This window comes from Symphalangus syndactylus, chromosome 12 (genome assembly GCF_028878055.3).
Source record: "Symphalangus syndactylus isolate Jambi chromosome 12, NHGRI_mSymSyn1-v2.1_pri, whole genome shotgun sequence".
Classification (NCBI taxonomy): domain Eukaryota; kingdom Metazoa; phylum Chordata; class Mammalia; order Primates; family Hylobatidae; genus Symphalangus; species Symphalangus syndactylus.
Genome location: NC_072441.2, coordinates 31,503,775 through 31,521,130, shown reverse-complemented (window position 1 = coordinate 31,521,130; position 17,356 = coordinate 31,503,775). Strand labels below are relative to the sequence as shown.

The window sequence follows — 17,356 nt, the reverse complement described above, 5'->3', positions numbered from 1 at the left end:
CTATTCATATATTTATGTATTTATTTAGAGACAAGGTCTTGCTCTGTTGCCCAGGCTGGAGTGCAGTGCTGCAATCATGGCTCATTGCAACCTCCACCTCCTGGGCTCAAGTGATCCTCCCACCTCAGCTTCCCAAGTAGCCGGGACTACAGGTATGCACCACCATGCCCAACTGATTTTTTGTATTTTTGGTAGAGATGGGGTGTTGCCATGTTGCCCAGGTTGGTCTTCAATTCCTGGCCTCAAGCAATCCACCCATTTCAGCCTCCCAAAGTGTTGGGATTATAGACATAAGCCACTGCACCCGGCCCAGTTATTCTTTTATTGTAATGAAACAAACCTTTTATTTTTGGTGAAGACCAATTATTGCACAGTGCTTTAATGGAATTATGTCCTCACTGCTACAAGATGTGCAGGGCTGTCTGCCATGAAAATAAATGGTTCCACGTATAATGATTGAATTCATTAATTTACTTAATTATTTTGAAACAGTTATTAGTGGAAAGAAAAATTGGTGATTCAACTGACTCTACTCTCCCTTTGCTTGGATTTTAATGTCACTTGATAATGCTTTAGCTTGTCAGAGTCCTGATTACATTCCCTTTCCTTCCCTGTCTCCTTTCCTTTCAGCCTTGCCATGAACACTATCCAAAGGGTAAACCAAAATGGTTAAACTGGGAAAATTTATGTTACACCTATGATGCAGGTGATTTTTGAGTGCTATTTTCCCTCAGAGAACTTCTTCAATTACTCCCATGTTTGCCATCTGTGCCAGATGGTTGTAGACCTGCCCTATGGAGAAGTAAAACCTTTTGTCAGTCACTATTCCAGTCCAGGCCTTTGTCACACCTCTTCCAGATGCTTCCTCCATTCACTGTTTCACACACAGCTACCAGCTTAATATTTCTAGCTGTGTCACTCCCATGCTCCAAGCCTTTCAATGTGGCCCTTGCCAACAGAAAAACCCTTCCTCCTTAGCCTAGCATTTCAGTGCCTTGCTCAGTTTGATGACAGCACCTCTGTCCCCTGGTTTCTAATTCTCACTACTCTGTTCTACACGTGTCTGCTTATCATGCCCTTCTTTCCTATTTCTGGGTTCCAACTCTTTCCTGCCTCTCAAGGGTCAATGTTTCCAGGAGAGCCTTCCCTAATCTTTCCAGGAAGAAGTCACTCCCTGCCCTTTATTCTTCCTGGCCTGTTCTATTACTTCAGTGTGGTGGCTCGTACCCCTTCCCCAGCTGAGTTCAAGTTATTCATCTTTCTATTGTCTGTGTGCCTGCACCACAAACTCCCCGAAGACAGGATCTGGCTGCACATCATCTTTGTATTCCTTGCAGTGCCTGCTGTGGTACCCTGGATATGGGAAAATGTCATGATCAGGCATGTCAACAGATAGCTGTTGAGTAAAAGGAGGATCACTGTTGTCTGATGAAAAGGGTGCCACGAATACATAGGCCCTCACTGAAACGGTTTGAATGAATGACTATAAAAGGACTATCATAATGGGGAAATGGAATGTAAGACTTAAGGGAGACAAGGATAGTGCTTTGCCTGTCCCAGAACTGAAGCCTTGGTTTTACGTTTGATTTGTAGGACTGAGCAAGAAGGAGATAGGTAAGAAAGAGATAGTAGTACGGATAAACAAAAATACAAGGTCCAACAACTGGCCATTTGTAGTATAATTTCTTCGCTTCTAATGTGTGCTTAATCAATTTTATGAATTATCTTATTTTACATCTATTACCTACCAAAAATTACTTTAAAAACTTCTCAATGTAATGTACCAATATAATTAATTTTCCCATTTATTCTTTTCTAAAAAACAGAAATGAAGAGATTACAGCTGCATAGACATGCTTGTCAAATGACAAGTGCCTGGAGAAAGCATTTTAATGAACGAACAACAGAATGATCACAAAACAGCCTTTGGGGCCAGCAGTGCGATCTGGGTTGAGACTCCACCGCTCCTGTGGGATCCTGGTAGGCTACACTTTCATGTGCTTTCGTTTTTCTCATTTACAGAATGGAGATAATAATAGTATCTGCCCCAACAAGATTAGGTGAGAAATAACGAGTTATTGTATGTGAAACATTTTTTGTTTGCTTTTAGTTTTTTTAAATGTTTATTTTAGGTTCAGAGGTACATGTGCAAGTTTGTTATATAGGTAATTGTACTCAATGTTTAGCTCCCACTTATAAGTGAGAACAGAAGCATCCTGAATAGTACTAGACACATATTAAGCATTCAGGAATTGTTAGCTATTGTTTCCTAAGGCACCATCTATTCATAATATTTTGTTGTATTTTCCTGACTGGCAAGCCTTAAATGCTTATTCTTTTTATTTTGTCTTCTTTTTTTTTGGGGGGGGGGCATTTAATTTAACTACAGTGCCATCTCTCTTTAAAAGATATTGATCAATTCCAATTAGTTTGGCCTTAAACATGAAAAAAATTTAGTCTAGGGACATTACCAAAAGTATTATTTTCTTACACATGTTCTCAGTAAGTCTTAGCATAACATTTCAAAGTAAATGAAGACCTAACTCGGAAGTCCGGAATATTTGTTGACATTATTGTCAACATTATTGTTCTGATCACAGAGTGTCTCCTGGAGAATCAACCAGCTAAAAATATGTGTGTGTGTGTGTGTGTGTGTGTGTGTACATATAGAACCTGCAGGGTTGAAACAGCAGTTTATAGGAAGTTGTTAGTATGACATGACATTCAGCTACCAACTATTTAGTAATTTGTTTTCTTTCGCTTTAAAAAAATTAAAAAGACAAGCTAATGTTGAAGACAGTCCCATAGAAATAGCATAGACCTTAACTAAAGTATTTGTAGATAGACCTGTCAGTAACAGTTCTTGGAATCGGAATTTTTTTTTTTTATTATTATACTTTAAGTTTTAGGGTACATGTGCACAACGTGCAGGTTTGTTACATATGTATACATGTGTCATGTTACTATGCAGCCATAAAAAATGATGAGTTCACGTCCTTTGTAGGGACATGGATGAAGCTGGAAACCATCATTCTCAGCAAACTATCGCAAGGACAAAAAACCAAACACCGCATGTTCTCACTCATAGGTGGGAATTGAACAATGAGAACTCACGGAATTTTCTTAATGTGAACCTCCAAATGTCTTCACTTGAATTATCTTGATTTTGTCCACATTATTTGTTTTATAGTTATCATGTGAGAGCCTTGCTTTCTATTTAAGATGGTTAAAAAATTGTTCATGGGGCTCTTCAGACTCTGTTTTATGAGTGTCTGTAATAATAAAATCAACAGAAAAATATTTTACATTCTGTTGGGGGAGGAAATTGTTCATTTTTAAAGTCCTTCCTTATTTTTCCTGTTAATACCTGTATAAAACATCACAATAAAATATTGCATTTTTGGTGCAAGAGCTCTTCTCATCCGATGTTGACAGCAGGACTGCCATATAATCAGCAGCAGTTTCCAACTTCAAGAGAGATGCATTTGCTGAATCATTTGGTTTGCTTTCTGTCTACGGGGTGTGAAGGCGACTGGAAGTGAGGGAGCTTTGGGGATGGAAAAGTTGTGAGTCAGGGCGTTGCTTATGACAGAGACAGATTGCCAGGATGAGCTATAAATGTGGTATCTGCTTGTTCTTCCTGTTGTTTCGATGCTGTTCAGGAACCAGCAGAATTTGCTGCCCAGGACTGTGGATGAGGTACTTTGCTATATGCGGGTTGCCATTTTGTGAGCAAATGGTTTTGTGCTTTTATTTTCCTTTCTATCCAAAAGATCAGAAAGAGAAATTGTGATCATGGTATTTTAGGTTTTAGAGCCCACAGTAATGACAGCATATGAAAGTAATCAGATTCACTTTTCAATTTAGTTCTGGATATTTTAAAACCAAAATTACAAATAGGTATGTAAATAGGTAAATTAAGCGGGCAACACTGGGTAATCCCCAGAGATGGCAAGCTCCTTAGGGAAGCAACAGGACTTTTCTGAGAGCGGCACCGTCTTGGCAGCTCTACACACAGTAAGATTTGATAAGTGCTTGTTGCCCAGAGCATGTGACTCCTTTTAAGCTGCTCTTTATTCCAGTCAAAAATGGACACGGTATTTCTCATGTTGCTTCAGGGCTGTCACTGAGGTTCTATCAGCATCAGGTTTTGTGCCAGAAGGCACTGTTTACTTAATTTAAACACACTCTGGCAACTGAAAAGCAATTTAGAGGACCATATATCCAGGTGAATATAGATATCATTGTCACCTAAGTAAATATCTTCCAGAATGCTTCCATGGCCTTTCCTATTAACCTTTAAACACCCTTCCTCGACTATTTTCTTAGTTACTAAATCCAGAAATGGGAATGAGTGGGAGCTTTCGGTTACATGACAATGGATGCTCAAACAGGATATAAGTGATGGTACTCAAAGGAAATACAGCTTCATTATGTCACACATTACCAACTCATCAACCCCTTACCTATTGAGAAGCTGTAACAGAATTTTCTTCCTAGTAATTTTAGGAGAATGGGTTTGTTTGGGCAAGTTGTTATCAAATGTTTGTTTGCTTTTCTTATGTTTAGGTGGGTTGCTGATAAGTGTTTATGCTGTTTAGTTTTCTTTTCTCCTGGCTGGGTGCGGTGGCTCATCCTGTAGTCCCAGCACTTTGGGAGGCTGAGGTGGGTGGATTGCTTTAGCTCAGGAGTCCGAGACCAGCCTGAGGGACAAAGTGAGACCCCGTCTCTACAAAACATACGAAAAATTAGGCGGGCATGGTGGCATACACCTGTAGTTCCAGCTACTTGGGAGGCAGAGGTGGGAGGATGGCTTGAACCTGGGAGGCAGAGGTTGCAGTGAGCTGAGGTCACGCCACTGCACTTCAGCCTGGGCAACAGAGCCAGACCCTATCCCCCACAAAAAAAATTCTTTTCTCCTTTGGGTTATTTTTCTTTCCATTTCCACCATCTGTGCAGTGATGCTAAGTGGAGTTGGTGATAATTAACCAATGGCTGTACATCGAGAGTTTAGGGATAAATGTACTATTATACTTCAAATGTTAGTGTTGGTTCCTATGAAATGTGAAGTCAGTTAACAAATAATTATTCAGCAGTTCTCTCTAAATCAACTTTTACTATTCCTACTTATTTTTCCTTTGGCTTGGAGTGTCTGACGGGATGGGAATTACAGTGGATCCTTCACGACAGGGGTTTGAAGGTCATGGTCCACTTTGGTCCACCTCTGCCACTCTGAGACAGAAGCACCAACCCCTCTTCTTCCTCCTCCTCCTCCTTAGTCTACTCAGTGTGAAGCTAACAAGAACGAAGAACTTTATGATGATGCATTTCCACTTAATGAATAATAAACATATTTCCTCTTCCTCGTGACTTTCTTAATAATATTTTCTTTTCTCTATCTTACTTTATGGTAAGAATCAGTATGTAATACGTATAACATACAAAATATGTGTTAATCAGCTGTTTATGTTATTGATAAGGCTCTGGTTGACGGTAGGCTATTAGTAGTAGTTCTGTTTGGGGGGAGTCAAAGTTATACATGGATTTTCAGTTGCATGGGGGCTGGCACCCCAATCCTTGCATTATTCAAGGGTCAACTGTGCATAGTTTCAGCGGTAAATTTGACATGCATAATGCGGGAATTCCCAAAGTTGAAGGAAGTGATACGGGGCAAATGAAGCAACTGTAGTGCGAATGGGGTTATCTGGGACTTGGGGACAATGTCTGGTAATAAACAATGGTGTGTTTGACAGGCCTGTGCTCGCCCTGTCAGTCATTTCCCAGCACTGATGCTGCTTTGTGATGAGTGTTTCCCAATCCACAGCAAAATTAGAAAAATAAGGCAAGTATTGGGAGTTTTTTTCTAATGCCTTCACTTCGTAAAATTAAAAAGCCATCTTACTCCTACTTAAAAAATATTTTTTCTGGCCTAGTAAGTACTAAAATTAGGGAATCATTGGTCTATACAGCCTTGCTAAATACCACTGTAGCCCTTCCCACATTCCTCGACCACTTCCCAGGAAACCTGGTACTGGTGAACAATAAATAATCCTGATTTTAACTTTCTTCAGCCTCTGCCTTTCCCGGCTGAAGAGATTTAGTTGGTAAACCTGGGTATGAATTAGTAGGCCTCTCATACATCCTGTGACCACAGCTTACCTCTGATTTCAACTTATACTCCTACAAAAAGTCCAGAAGGAAAATGACCATTTGTTTACTTCACAGTCTAAAGCTAAATGTGGATTTTAATGATTATTACCAATATTCAGTAGCATTTGTTCAATGCACACAAGTGTATATCCATTTCCCTAGTGAATTCCATGTTTTTCTGGCTGAATAGAACATCTAATGGCACAAAGTTTTGAATGCATTTTGGAAAAATAACATATACATTGCATCTGAGCTTTTTTTTTTTTTTTTTTTGCACAATTTAAGAAGACCTTTTTCTTTAAAAATAAACAAAATTGCATGTATTTTTTAAAAAGTTCATCAAACTTACAAAAACTTGACTTGTCTTCATTAATTCTGTTTCTTAGAAAAGGGTTCCTGAGGGGGATGAGGGATCAAAGACTACACATTGGGTACAGTAAATACTGCTCAGGTGATGGGCACACTAAAATCTCAGAAATCACCACTAAAGAACTTATTCATGTACAATAAATATAAATTAAAAAAAAGAAAAAAAGGTGTTCCAACTTGGTGAGACTGATTGAAACGAAGACTAGTTGAAAAAAAAATTTTACAAGAAAGACTAAAAATTATCATGAAACAGACATTTTACTGGAACTTTAAAAATCTATAAAAGGGAAATTATTATTCAAGAGTTATACAGTTTCAAGTCCAAGTGCTCCAAAATGTCAAGAGACACAGCTTACTCAGCAATACTAAAAGTAGCTTTCCTAGATCCAGCAATACCTAAACTAACTACAAGAAAAATCTTCTGCCAAACATTGGGAACTCACAGCATCCTGATCTTTAATCACAAGGATAAAGCAGTAAAAGATGTATTGAGAAATTACATCCAACCTCACGGTAAGTTAAAGACAACATATTAATATGTCTGAGAAAGTTCTATGAAGAAGTTTCTAATATACTAGCCTTATGATTTCATATTATTTTCATTTTCATATTTCCACACATGACTGCATATGGACATGTATAATACAAGAACAAAAACGAAGAAGTCCATGTAATGGGAACTATATCAGTAAGATACAGTATTCAAGCAACGGCATGTTTTCCTTGGCTAATCTGATTAGGCTTTCTCTTCAGTCAAACGGGGTTTGTTCTCTAGTCAAATCTGCCAACAGATATAGTCAATGAAGTAAAAAAGAAAAGAGTGGAATGACGTCTGTTACTATTCAGACACAGCCCTTAGGTAGCTTGATTACACGGACAATATAGAAGCTAAAGAAGACACTGAGTCAAACTTTTAACTGATTAATACTTTTAAAGAAAAAGGTGGATTATGTCTAAAGTTCTTACAATCTATCCATTTTGGATTTCTTCAATAACCTATGTGTTGGAGAAAAGGCAACAGAGTTCCCTCAAAGAGCACAGAATTGCTAGTGGTTACTGTAGGTTCTAAGAGATGAGCATTTGTTGGGGAAGGAAGAAAGACGAAGAAATATAAAAACTGTACAATAATATCAATCATGTCATTTACCCTTACAACATTCTAGACACCGTTTTAAGCTCTTGACATCCATTTAATCCTCACAATCTCACTGAGGTAGGAATGATGATTATACCTATTTTACAGGTAAGGCATACGAGTTGCAGAGCAGACAAGTAACCTGCAGAAAGTCACACAGGTGGTAGGTGGTGCAGCTGGAATCTGAATCAGGCAAAGCGGCTGCGTGGAGCATCTTAAAACATGCTCTCTGCATTACCATCATCTACCATGTTACACATATTCTCTCGTTTCACCCACACAACAATATTATGAGGTAGGTAACACTGTCTCCAATTTAGAGATAGAGAGATCAAGTCCTAGAGGCTACACCTTGTAGGGCATCATGAAACTATTAAATGGCAATGGAACCGAGATTCCAAGTGACAGGATTCAGACACCAAACCCCCAGAGAAGAGGAGTACCAACATGAAGTTTCTCAGCCGGACTAAACAGGGACCTGGTCTCTGCGGCCCTTAAGAACTTTGTGCAGCGATAAGTGATGAATGCTATTGGAGTGTGGAGACAGTCTATTCTATTCACCACAGGGAATTCCAATCCCTAAAACAGTGCATGACATATGTGAGGACACCCTGCACATTTTCACACTTAATAATTCATCACAACTATCACACATAACTCAACAGTCATCACCCTTAATAACTGATTGTTTAATATCTCTTTCTACACACGCTGCAAGCTCTGTTCATTTCCTGGAGCTCACTATATAGTGAGCAGGTACTGTTCTAGGTGCCTGCAATATGTCAGTGCCAAAATAAAGATCCTTACCCTTCGTTTATTTAGCTCTGCACCCCTATCCCCTAGCAGAGTATCCTGGTTTTCAGTAAATATTTACTGAATGAGTAAATGAATGAATTAGGAGGGGCAGGTGGGAGAAAAGGAAAAAAAAAAAAAACACAGAGAAAAGGAAATATTTGGATTTGATCTATTAACCCCCAGATTTTTATTAAAATCTTAACATGCTTATTATTAATGCAAATGATCATTTTTATTATTTAACTCATCTTTAAAAGCAGAAGTGTCACCAAACATATTTTAATTCCAGCAGTAAACTATGATCCAGGTTCTAAAAGAGGACATGTGTTTTGCTTCTTTGTCAGACAATTTTTTCAAATTTTATTCCCCAGAGCTTAGCCTGTGTTTGCATTTATTGCTTTCCAAAAGATGACTTTACTAGGCAAGTTTTCTCTCAGTAATTAGAAGCATTTATCTTAAAGCTCATTTGGTTTTAGCAGTGAGGTTACAGGCTGTCATCCACACTGTTATTGACTCCCTCAATTAGAGGCAATGGCATTTCACCTCCATGCAAAATATTAGTAAATTAACAATCTCCACTCCGCATTCATTTGAGAAATCTGCTCTGCTTGTGATGACGAATGTGACAAGCAGGGAGTAATCAGAGACACTCTGGTAACACCTTTGAGCCTTGCAAACATCAATTAAATCTGGCCCTGCATCTTACAGTTGGCATTTGGTTCGTAGGGCAAATTTCTTTTTTTATGATACAATGTGGAAGTTAGTGTTGGTAACTGGTGAGAAAAACAAATAACAGCCTGTAATCCTAGCACTTTGGGAGGCCAAGGTGGGCAGATCATGAGGTCAGGAGTTCAAGACCAGCCTGGCCAACATGGTGAAACCCCGTCTCTACTAAAAATACAAAAATTTAGCCGGGCGTGGTGGCGTGCACCTGTAATCCCAGCTACTTGGGAGGCTGAGGCAGGAGAATTGCTTGAACCTGGGAGGTGGAGGTTGCAGTAAGCCGAGATCGCGCCATTGCACTCCAGCCCAGGTGACAGAGCAAGACTCTTGACTAAAAAAAACAAAACAAAACAAAAACCAAACAACAACCCCAACAAAACATAGCCACAGAAGCATCCACCCTGATTTTCCCAAATCTTTTCAATTACTCAATGCCTGCTTTAGATCAAAATATGAACCCTGGCATTGTGAACAATTTCCAGATCAGATTTACAACTCTGCGACATGACAACTTTGACTCAAAGAGCAAATCATGTTAAATATTTCTTTATGGTGCTAAAAAGATTGCAAAGAAATTATTTTTCAAATGTCATGTCTGTCTCTTTCAGGCCTAAGGGCATCCTAGTCTAATGAAAAGCGTTTTAACCCAGGAATTGTTAAGGTCACAGGAGCTCTCTGGATGGGCTTCAGCTGATTTACCTAAAATTTGCGGAAAAAAGTCTTTATGTGCTTTTTATTGGGATGGGCATGCGTCGCTTTGATTAGATTTTCTACAGAGGCTTGTAACCCAACTAGACAAAACTCTTTGGTCCACTGGCCCGGGCCCAAGGGCCGAGAAGAGGATTCTGCCAAGGTCTGCCACCATCTAGCTGTCAAGGAGCTGCTGTGGTTTTAGTGTCCTCTTGCATAAAGTGCTTTCTTCAGATGACCCATTATCCTCATTGTCTCCTCTACACTTTAATGCTGGAATCTGATGTTGTGATTATCATAAATTTAGCTGAACCTTCACCTCTAATGTTCTAGATTCTAAAAACTGTACAAACTAATGATTCAGTGTCATCTTTCATTGGCACATTGAATATCGTTAGCCATAAAACAAACTAAAAATTTAGGAAAACATTAATATTTGCATTGTATCAAAGGAGCAGAAGGGTGACTACCTCCCATTTTGATACATTATCACTTCTTTATGACAAGTCAAACCCTTAGGAAACTTTTTCTGTGAAGTCAGAATCTCATTTCTTTATGTAGGACATTATGACAAACGACGCTTAAATCTATTATAACCCCACATGAACTATGTGGTTATAAGTCTATCAATTTTGTTAGGCTTCCAAAGACAGACAAAAGAGTGGAGAGACTGGACAAATATTGCTTACAATCACCCAGACAGTTACCTTAAAACACTTTTTTACTTGAGGACTACAGAATTTTGGCCAAGGTTAAAATTTATCTTCTTTCATAAAAATCAATTAAATTAAAATGAAAGTTTTTTAAAAAAAACATTATGGCTTAAAAAGGCAAATCAGGTCAAAATGATACATTTTTTTCCATTGGTTCTGTACCCCCCAAAAGCCACTTTTTAAGGTAAAGAGGATTTCTAAATGAGCACATGGGCTAATGAGAAATCTGAAAGAGCACTCTTGTAGTGGACTTGTAAAAGTCGAGCTAACTTACTGTCATGATGAGCCCCTTTTCCTGGAAGTATTTAACCAATGGAGCAGCGTTCTGCTTGAAGTTCATTAGTCTCCTTTGGGTAGCTTTTACATTGTCGTCTGGTCGGCCCTGCTGTTCTGCACGCTTTAGTAATCTTTCTTTGAGTCTCTGATTAGCACAAGCCAGGAATACCACCAAATCGGGGGTACAGATCTGTGGAGAGCATCAACAAATAGAGAGGCATTCAACATACCAACCAACGCATGTGTGGGCAGCTGCATCCATTTCCTTTTGTTCTGTGGAGGCTGCCATATATTTGGCCCTCTATGTTTTTGCCAGTGTATTTCCAGGGCTGCTGCTCTACCCAAGGCCAGGAGCAGCCATTCCCACTGTAGTCCATGTAAATAGCATTCCCTAACTCATGTGGCCATATGCAGCAGCCAACACTTTTTATATATGCTCAAATAAGTTTCCAAGTTGAATTAAGAACAGTCTCAGCCAAACTTTGCTAAAAATATTGTATATGCAACTTGATTTTAGACGGGAGGAATTACTGGGCCACAGATGTTCTCTACAGCAAACAAGTACTATTGCTATTATTACTATTTGGTGCCATTTAAAGATTATCTACTCTATGCCAGGCCCAATGCTGCTTCCTTAAGATATTGCTGGCTGGGCATGGTGGCTCACCCTGTAATTCCAGCACTTTGGGAGGCCGAGGCGGGAGAATCATGAGGTCAGGAGTTCGATACCAGTCTGACCAACATGGTGAAACCGTCTCTACAGGTGGTGGCATGCACCTGTAATCCCAGCTACTCAGGAGGCTGAGGCAAGAGAATCGCTTGAACCTGGGAGGCGGAGGTTGCAGTGAGCTGAGATCGTGCTATTGCACTCCAGCCTGGGGGACACAGCAAGATTCCATCTCAAAAAAAAAAAAAAAAAAAAAAAGATATTGCTAAATTTTACAACAATCTGCAAGGTAAATGTGATCTCTATTTCACAGAGGAGCTAACTGAGGCTCTGAGAAATTAAGTACTTGTCTGAGATCACATGGTCAGTAAAGTAAATGTTAATGTTTGAACTCAAGTCTGTCTGGTATAAGGCCTCTGTTCCTTTCACTATCACAAAGCACTGAAAGGCCCAGAGGTCTTCACAAATTTCAGGAAATACTGAGAAGCGGGATGAAAAGAACCTATGAAGTAAAAAGTTTCTATTTAACTAAATTAGAACTAGCATTGCATTTAAAACATAGCACGACTATATGAAGTGAATGCAGCTTATAACTGAGAATGGGACAAGGCAAAAAGACAGTTTGCATAGTGGTTTGAAGCAATAATCTCCAAAGTGTTTCACTGCCTCTTCACATTAGTAAATGTTTTAAGCATACACCCCAATTACTTATTAATTTACAAATTACGCATGTACATATGATATGCATGTATTACTATACTAGTACAGAATGCACATTGTAAAAAATATATATGAAAATACAATTTTTAAAGGATGGGATTCTATCATTGTAATTTTAATGATTTTTTCCCATATCACAGTGGTTTGCTTTGTGCACTCTGGAGACCACTAGTTAAAAAATGGACTTGGGAGGCTGGAAGACATGGATTCCAGTTTTTTTGCCCCAGGACTTACTAGCTGAACGAGAGGCACATAATTTAATCTTGCTAAACCTCTATGTCCTTATCTGTCAATAGAAATACAGGAACCTACCTCCTTGAGTTATTATGAAGATTAAATAATATAAAATACACAGCATGTATGTTTCATGGCAGGTGCTCAATACATTTTAGCCACATTTACTATCTCTTAGTTTTCATGATTCTATGCGGTCCTGGTTCTCCTTTAACTTCTTATTTTTTATTTTGTTGTTTTGTCCTCTGCTCACATTTGTTCCTCCTCAGATGCCTGAAGTGGGGGTGTTTCCCAAGGCTTAGATCATACTCTTCCCTCTCCAGGTTCTCACTCTTTCAGTGCCCTTCCACTGTTTTGGTTTCAACCACTACCTTTTGCTGATAAAGTTCAAATCTACACTGTCAGCACTGACTTTCAATAGTACCCCAGTTCTGTATTTTCAAATGTCTATGTGACAGCTCTATTTACATCTGAATGTTACCTGTGACTCAGCAAGACCAAAAATTAATCTCAGCAACTTCCCACCTAAATAAAATCTCAACTTATTTATTTTTATTGTAGCAACACTCCTTTCCTAAATCTCTTAGCTAGAAGACTTAGTATCTATTCTAACTCTTACCCATCTAAACTTCTATCTATCCAAGTTATCACTGTTGCCTATTGATTTTGTCTTTAAAACATTGTTCAAATGGCCAGGTGCATTGGCTCATGCCTGTAATCTCAGCACTTCGGGAGGCTGAGGCAGGCAGATCATGAGGTCAGGAGTTCGAGACCAGTCTGGCCAAAATGGCGAAACCCCGTCTCTACTAAAAATAAAAAAATTAGCCAGCTGTGATGACGTGTGCCTGTAGTCCCAGCTACTCGGGACACTGAGACAGGACAATCACTTGAACCCAGGAAGCGGAAGTTGCAGTGAGCTGAGATCGTGCCATTGCATTCCAGCCTGGGCAACAAGAGCAAGACTTTGTCTCAAAAAAAGAAAAAGAAAAAGAAAAAGAAAACATTGTTCAGATGTCTCATCTTCTAATTCTCACTGCCACTGTGTAAGCACAGGCGTATGCTAGGAAAGGTGTTTCGGAGCATGGACTGTAGAATCAGACAATCCTGAGTTTGAATCTAGAATCTGCCTTCTATTGGTTGTTTGTCCTTGTGCAAATTGTTCAATCCCTTTGAACCTCAGATTTCTCCACTGTAAAGTAAGGAATAAACTCCCAACTCAGAAGTTAGTATTTCCCAATTTTTAAAAAACATGCAAATCATTTTTGAGAAACCTTAAAAAATTAGAAAATCACTTGTAGTATTTGTATGATATATGATAAAGAGATTACCTGAAGTTAAAGCTTTTATTTTTATCAAATATTATGTTATAAAATTCATAGTTAACACAATTATCAGTAACATCCAGCTTCAGCCACTATAATAAAAAATATAATTTAAAATTTACTTTAAATAAATTATATAAGAAATTTTTTTGACAAATAAAATGATATATTGTGCTTGGTTTGGTGATAATGCATATTAAAACATAAGAAAAAACTTCTAACTCAGCATTGAATGCAGATAAAATCTTGCATTTTTAAATTTTTGCATTTTGCACTGAAATGTTTTACTTTAATAAATTTTGTGTTTATTTTAGTCTGTTAATGTAAGTGCTTCTCTTTCCTTGACACAGTAAAGCCATGGATAGCCTTCTGCCTATGTGTGATTAGTACAACAATTATAATCATCACTATATTTTGTCTTTTACTACAGGTATTGGCTTTTGAAATACTAGCGACAGCTTGAAATTTATGTGTTTTTTTAATACTTTGAATAAAATTGCATTTTGTTTATATATGTTTTTAGTTAGACTTTTTCCAAGCAGTTTTAGGTTTACAGAAAAATTGAGTGGAATACATAAGATTTTTGATCAATAAATGCAACTTCAGGCCTGAAAAAGATGACCTTGAAATGAATCTGCTAAGCTATTTAATGTTATAACTGTGATTAGTTTGCTGTCTTTCCTTGGTATAAATTAATGCCATATGACTAGTTCAGTGGAAACCTTACAGGCCAGGAGAGAGTAGCATGACATAGTTAAAGTGCTGAAGGAAAAAAATACCATTACCCTGGAATAGCATATCCAGCAAAAATATCCTTCAAACATGAAGGAGAAATAAAGACTTTCCCAGACAAACAAAAGCTGAGGGATTTCATCAACACCAGACCTGTCCTACAAGAAATGCTAAAGGGAGTACTTCAACCAGAAAGAAAAGTTAGTTAATGAGCAATAAGAAATCATATGAAGGTAGAAAACTCACTGGCAATACTAAGTACACAGACACAAAAAACCACAGAATATTATAATACTGTAGCTGTAGTGTGTAAGCTACTCTTATCCTAAGTAGAAAGACTAAATGATACACCAGTCAAAAATAATAACAACGATAACTTTACAAGACATAAGATATAAATAAAAACAACAAAAAAGTTTAAAAATGGGGGGATGAAGTTAAGGCATAGAGTTTTTATTAGTTGTCTTTTTGCTTGTTTGTTTATGCAAACAGTGTTGTTATCAGATTAAAATATGGGTTATGGCCGGGTGCAGTGGCTCATGCCTGTAATCCTAGCACTTTGGGAGGCTGAGGCGGGCAGATCATGAGGTTAAGAGATCGAGACCATCCTGACCAACACGGTGAAACCCTGTCTCCACTAAAAATACAAAAATCAGCCGGGCGTGGTGGCGCACACCTGTAGTCCCAGCTACTCAGGAGGCTGAGGCAGGAGAATCACTTGAACCCGGGAGGCGGAGGTTGCAGTGAGATGAGATCACGCCACTGCACTCCAGCCTGGCAACAGAGTGAGACTCCATCTCAAAAAAAAAAAAAAAAAAAAAGGGTTATAAGATAGTATTTGCAAGCCTCATGGTAACTTCAAGCCAAAAAACATACAATGAATACACAAATAAAAAGCATGAATGAGACTGGTGCCCTTATAAGATAGAAACCAGAGATTCCCTGTCCCTTTCACCATGTGAGTGCACAGAGAAAAGACCGCTATGAACCAGGAAGCAGGCCCTCACTAGACACCAAATATGCCAGTGCCTTGATCTTGCACTTCCTAGCCTCCAGAACTGTGAGAAGTAAATTTCCACTGTTTTTAAGCCTGGATAAACAGATAAATAACATATGACTGGGAATAAAAAAAATTAAAATACAAAATATCCAAGATCACCACAGCAGGTAGGCGTAATCAGCTGACGGCTCCACCCCAGCCATAAGGATGCTCATGGGATTCCTTGTAACCCCTGCATACATTATGGCCTGATGTTCTCCAATAGTGCTCCATTTTAAAGAGAGAATATACTTAAATTGTTTATGCTTTCCCAAAACTTTAGTAGCAGACACCATTCTATTTTAAAAGATGTGAAGGCCCCAGAAAGTTTTTAAGAAATTCACTGTGAAATGTTGAGAAGTATCAGCAAACAAAACAGTGGTCATAAGATACTTTGCATCCTTTTCCTTAGTGTATATTCTCAAAAAATATGTGCTGATTGAATGACTGAATAAATAAGTTACAAAAAAAAAACCCCAAAAAAACTGAGGCATCACTTTTGTCTACACAGAGGTAAACTTTCAAATTGTTGATACTGCTTCTCCTGTGGAATCAACAAAGTCAGTCTTTTTTTCTTCTTTCATTACACAGACAACTCAATCTTCCTCTGTCCATTTTTAAAGCCTTTACTTGAATGACTGTTCTGTTAAAAGAACCTGTGACTGCCTTTGTATAAGCAAAGGCATATTCATTGTGTCAGACTGCAAAATGAGCTCATTTTAATGCTCCTTGTTCTTAACTGTCAGTACTTTTGACTGCCCTATTCTTTACGAAGAAGTGTCAGAAGGTCTAGACTCCATAATTCAGATAAGCTAAACTGTCAGAAACCAGAAAGTACTAAAGAAAAGAGAAAATCACAGTTGAAACAAAAACTTTCTAAAAAAGGAAAAAAGACAGACAACTGGACTTCGCTATCATTTAACATGGAAATAATTTCTGGGCAGAGCTTTCAACAGACCACAGGGTTAGGGGACAAAAAGTGGTATATGGGGCCCACCCAGGGGAAGAGGCTGTAGAAAGTAACCACACCAAACCCCACTCCCAGGCTTTTGTTGGAACTCCAAAATCGTATACCATCAGAATATGTGTGAACCACTCTCAGATAACTAAATTTCATTTAGGATACTCTCAAACTCTTATTGCATTAAGATGATTGAATGTGTTTAACAGAGACAAATGAAAAGAGAACAAAAAGGACAGGTCAGAAGAAAATAATCCAGAATGAAGCAAATAAGAAAAAGGTAGAAAAAATATGGAAAGGAGCAAAAGAGACACCTGAGACATGGTTAGAAGGCTCTAGAAAAAGAGAGAAAAATGAAGAAGCAATATTTGAAAACATAATACCTAAGAATTTTCCAAACTGACAAAAGCCATCAAGTCCCATATCCAAGAAGTAATATAAAAACCAACAATAATAAACAGAAAACTCAGATCTAAGCACATCATAGTAAAACTGAAAACCTAGACAGACCAAAAAATATCTTTAAAGCAGCCAAAAAAGAAATGAGAGATTACTTTCAGAGAAGCAACAATTAGACTGACAGCTAAATTTTCAAAAGAAACAACGAAAGTCAGAAAACAATGACACGATTTTTTTGAAGTGTTGATATATAATAACTGCCAACCTACATTTCTATATCCGGCAAAAGAACCTTTCAAAACTGAAAACTAAATACAGCATTTCCAAACAAACAAAAACTGAGAGAATTTGTCATCAGAAATTCTATAGTAATTAAAACATCAAAGAGTATTCTTTAGGTAGAAGAAAAATGATCCAGGATAGAAAGTTGG

The 17,356-nt window shown here is 38.1% G+C and overlaps 1 protein-coding gene across 2 annotated transcripts in view; it reads right to left on the bottom strand.

Annotated features, from left to right (window-relative positions):
* Nucleotides 1–17,356, bottom strand: part of AK5 (adenylate kinase 5) — a 283,050-nt gene that overhangs the window by 215,096 nt on the left and 50,598 nt on the right. For both annotated transcript variants that reach the window (XM_063624158.1, XM_063624159.1), the window contains exon 6: nucleotides 10,850–11,041. In XM_063624158.1, coding sequence (XP_063480228.1) covers nucleotides 10,850–11,041 — 192 coding nt within the window. The remainder of the gene's footprint in view (nucleotides 1–10,849; nucleotides 11,042–17,356) is intronic.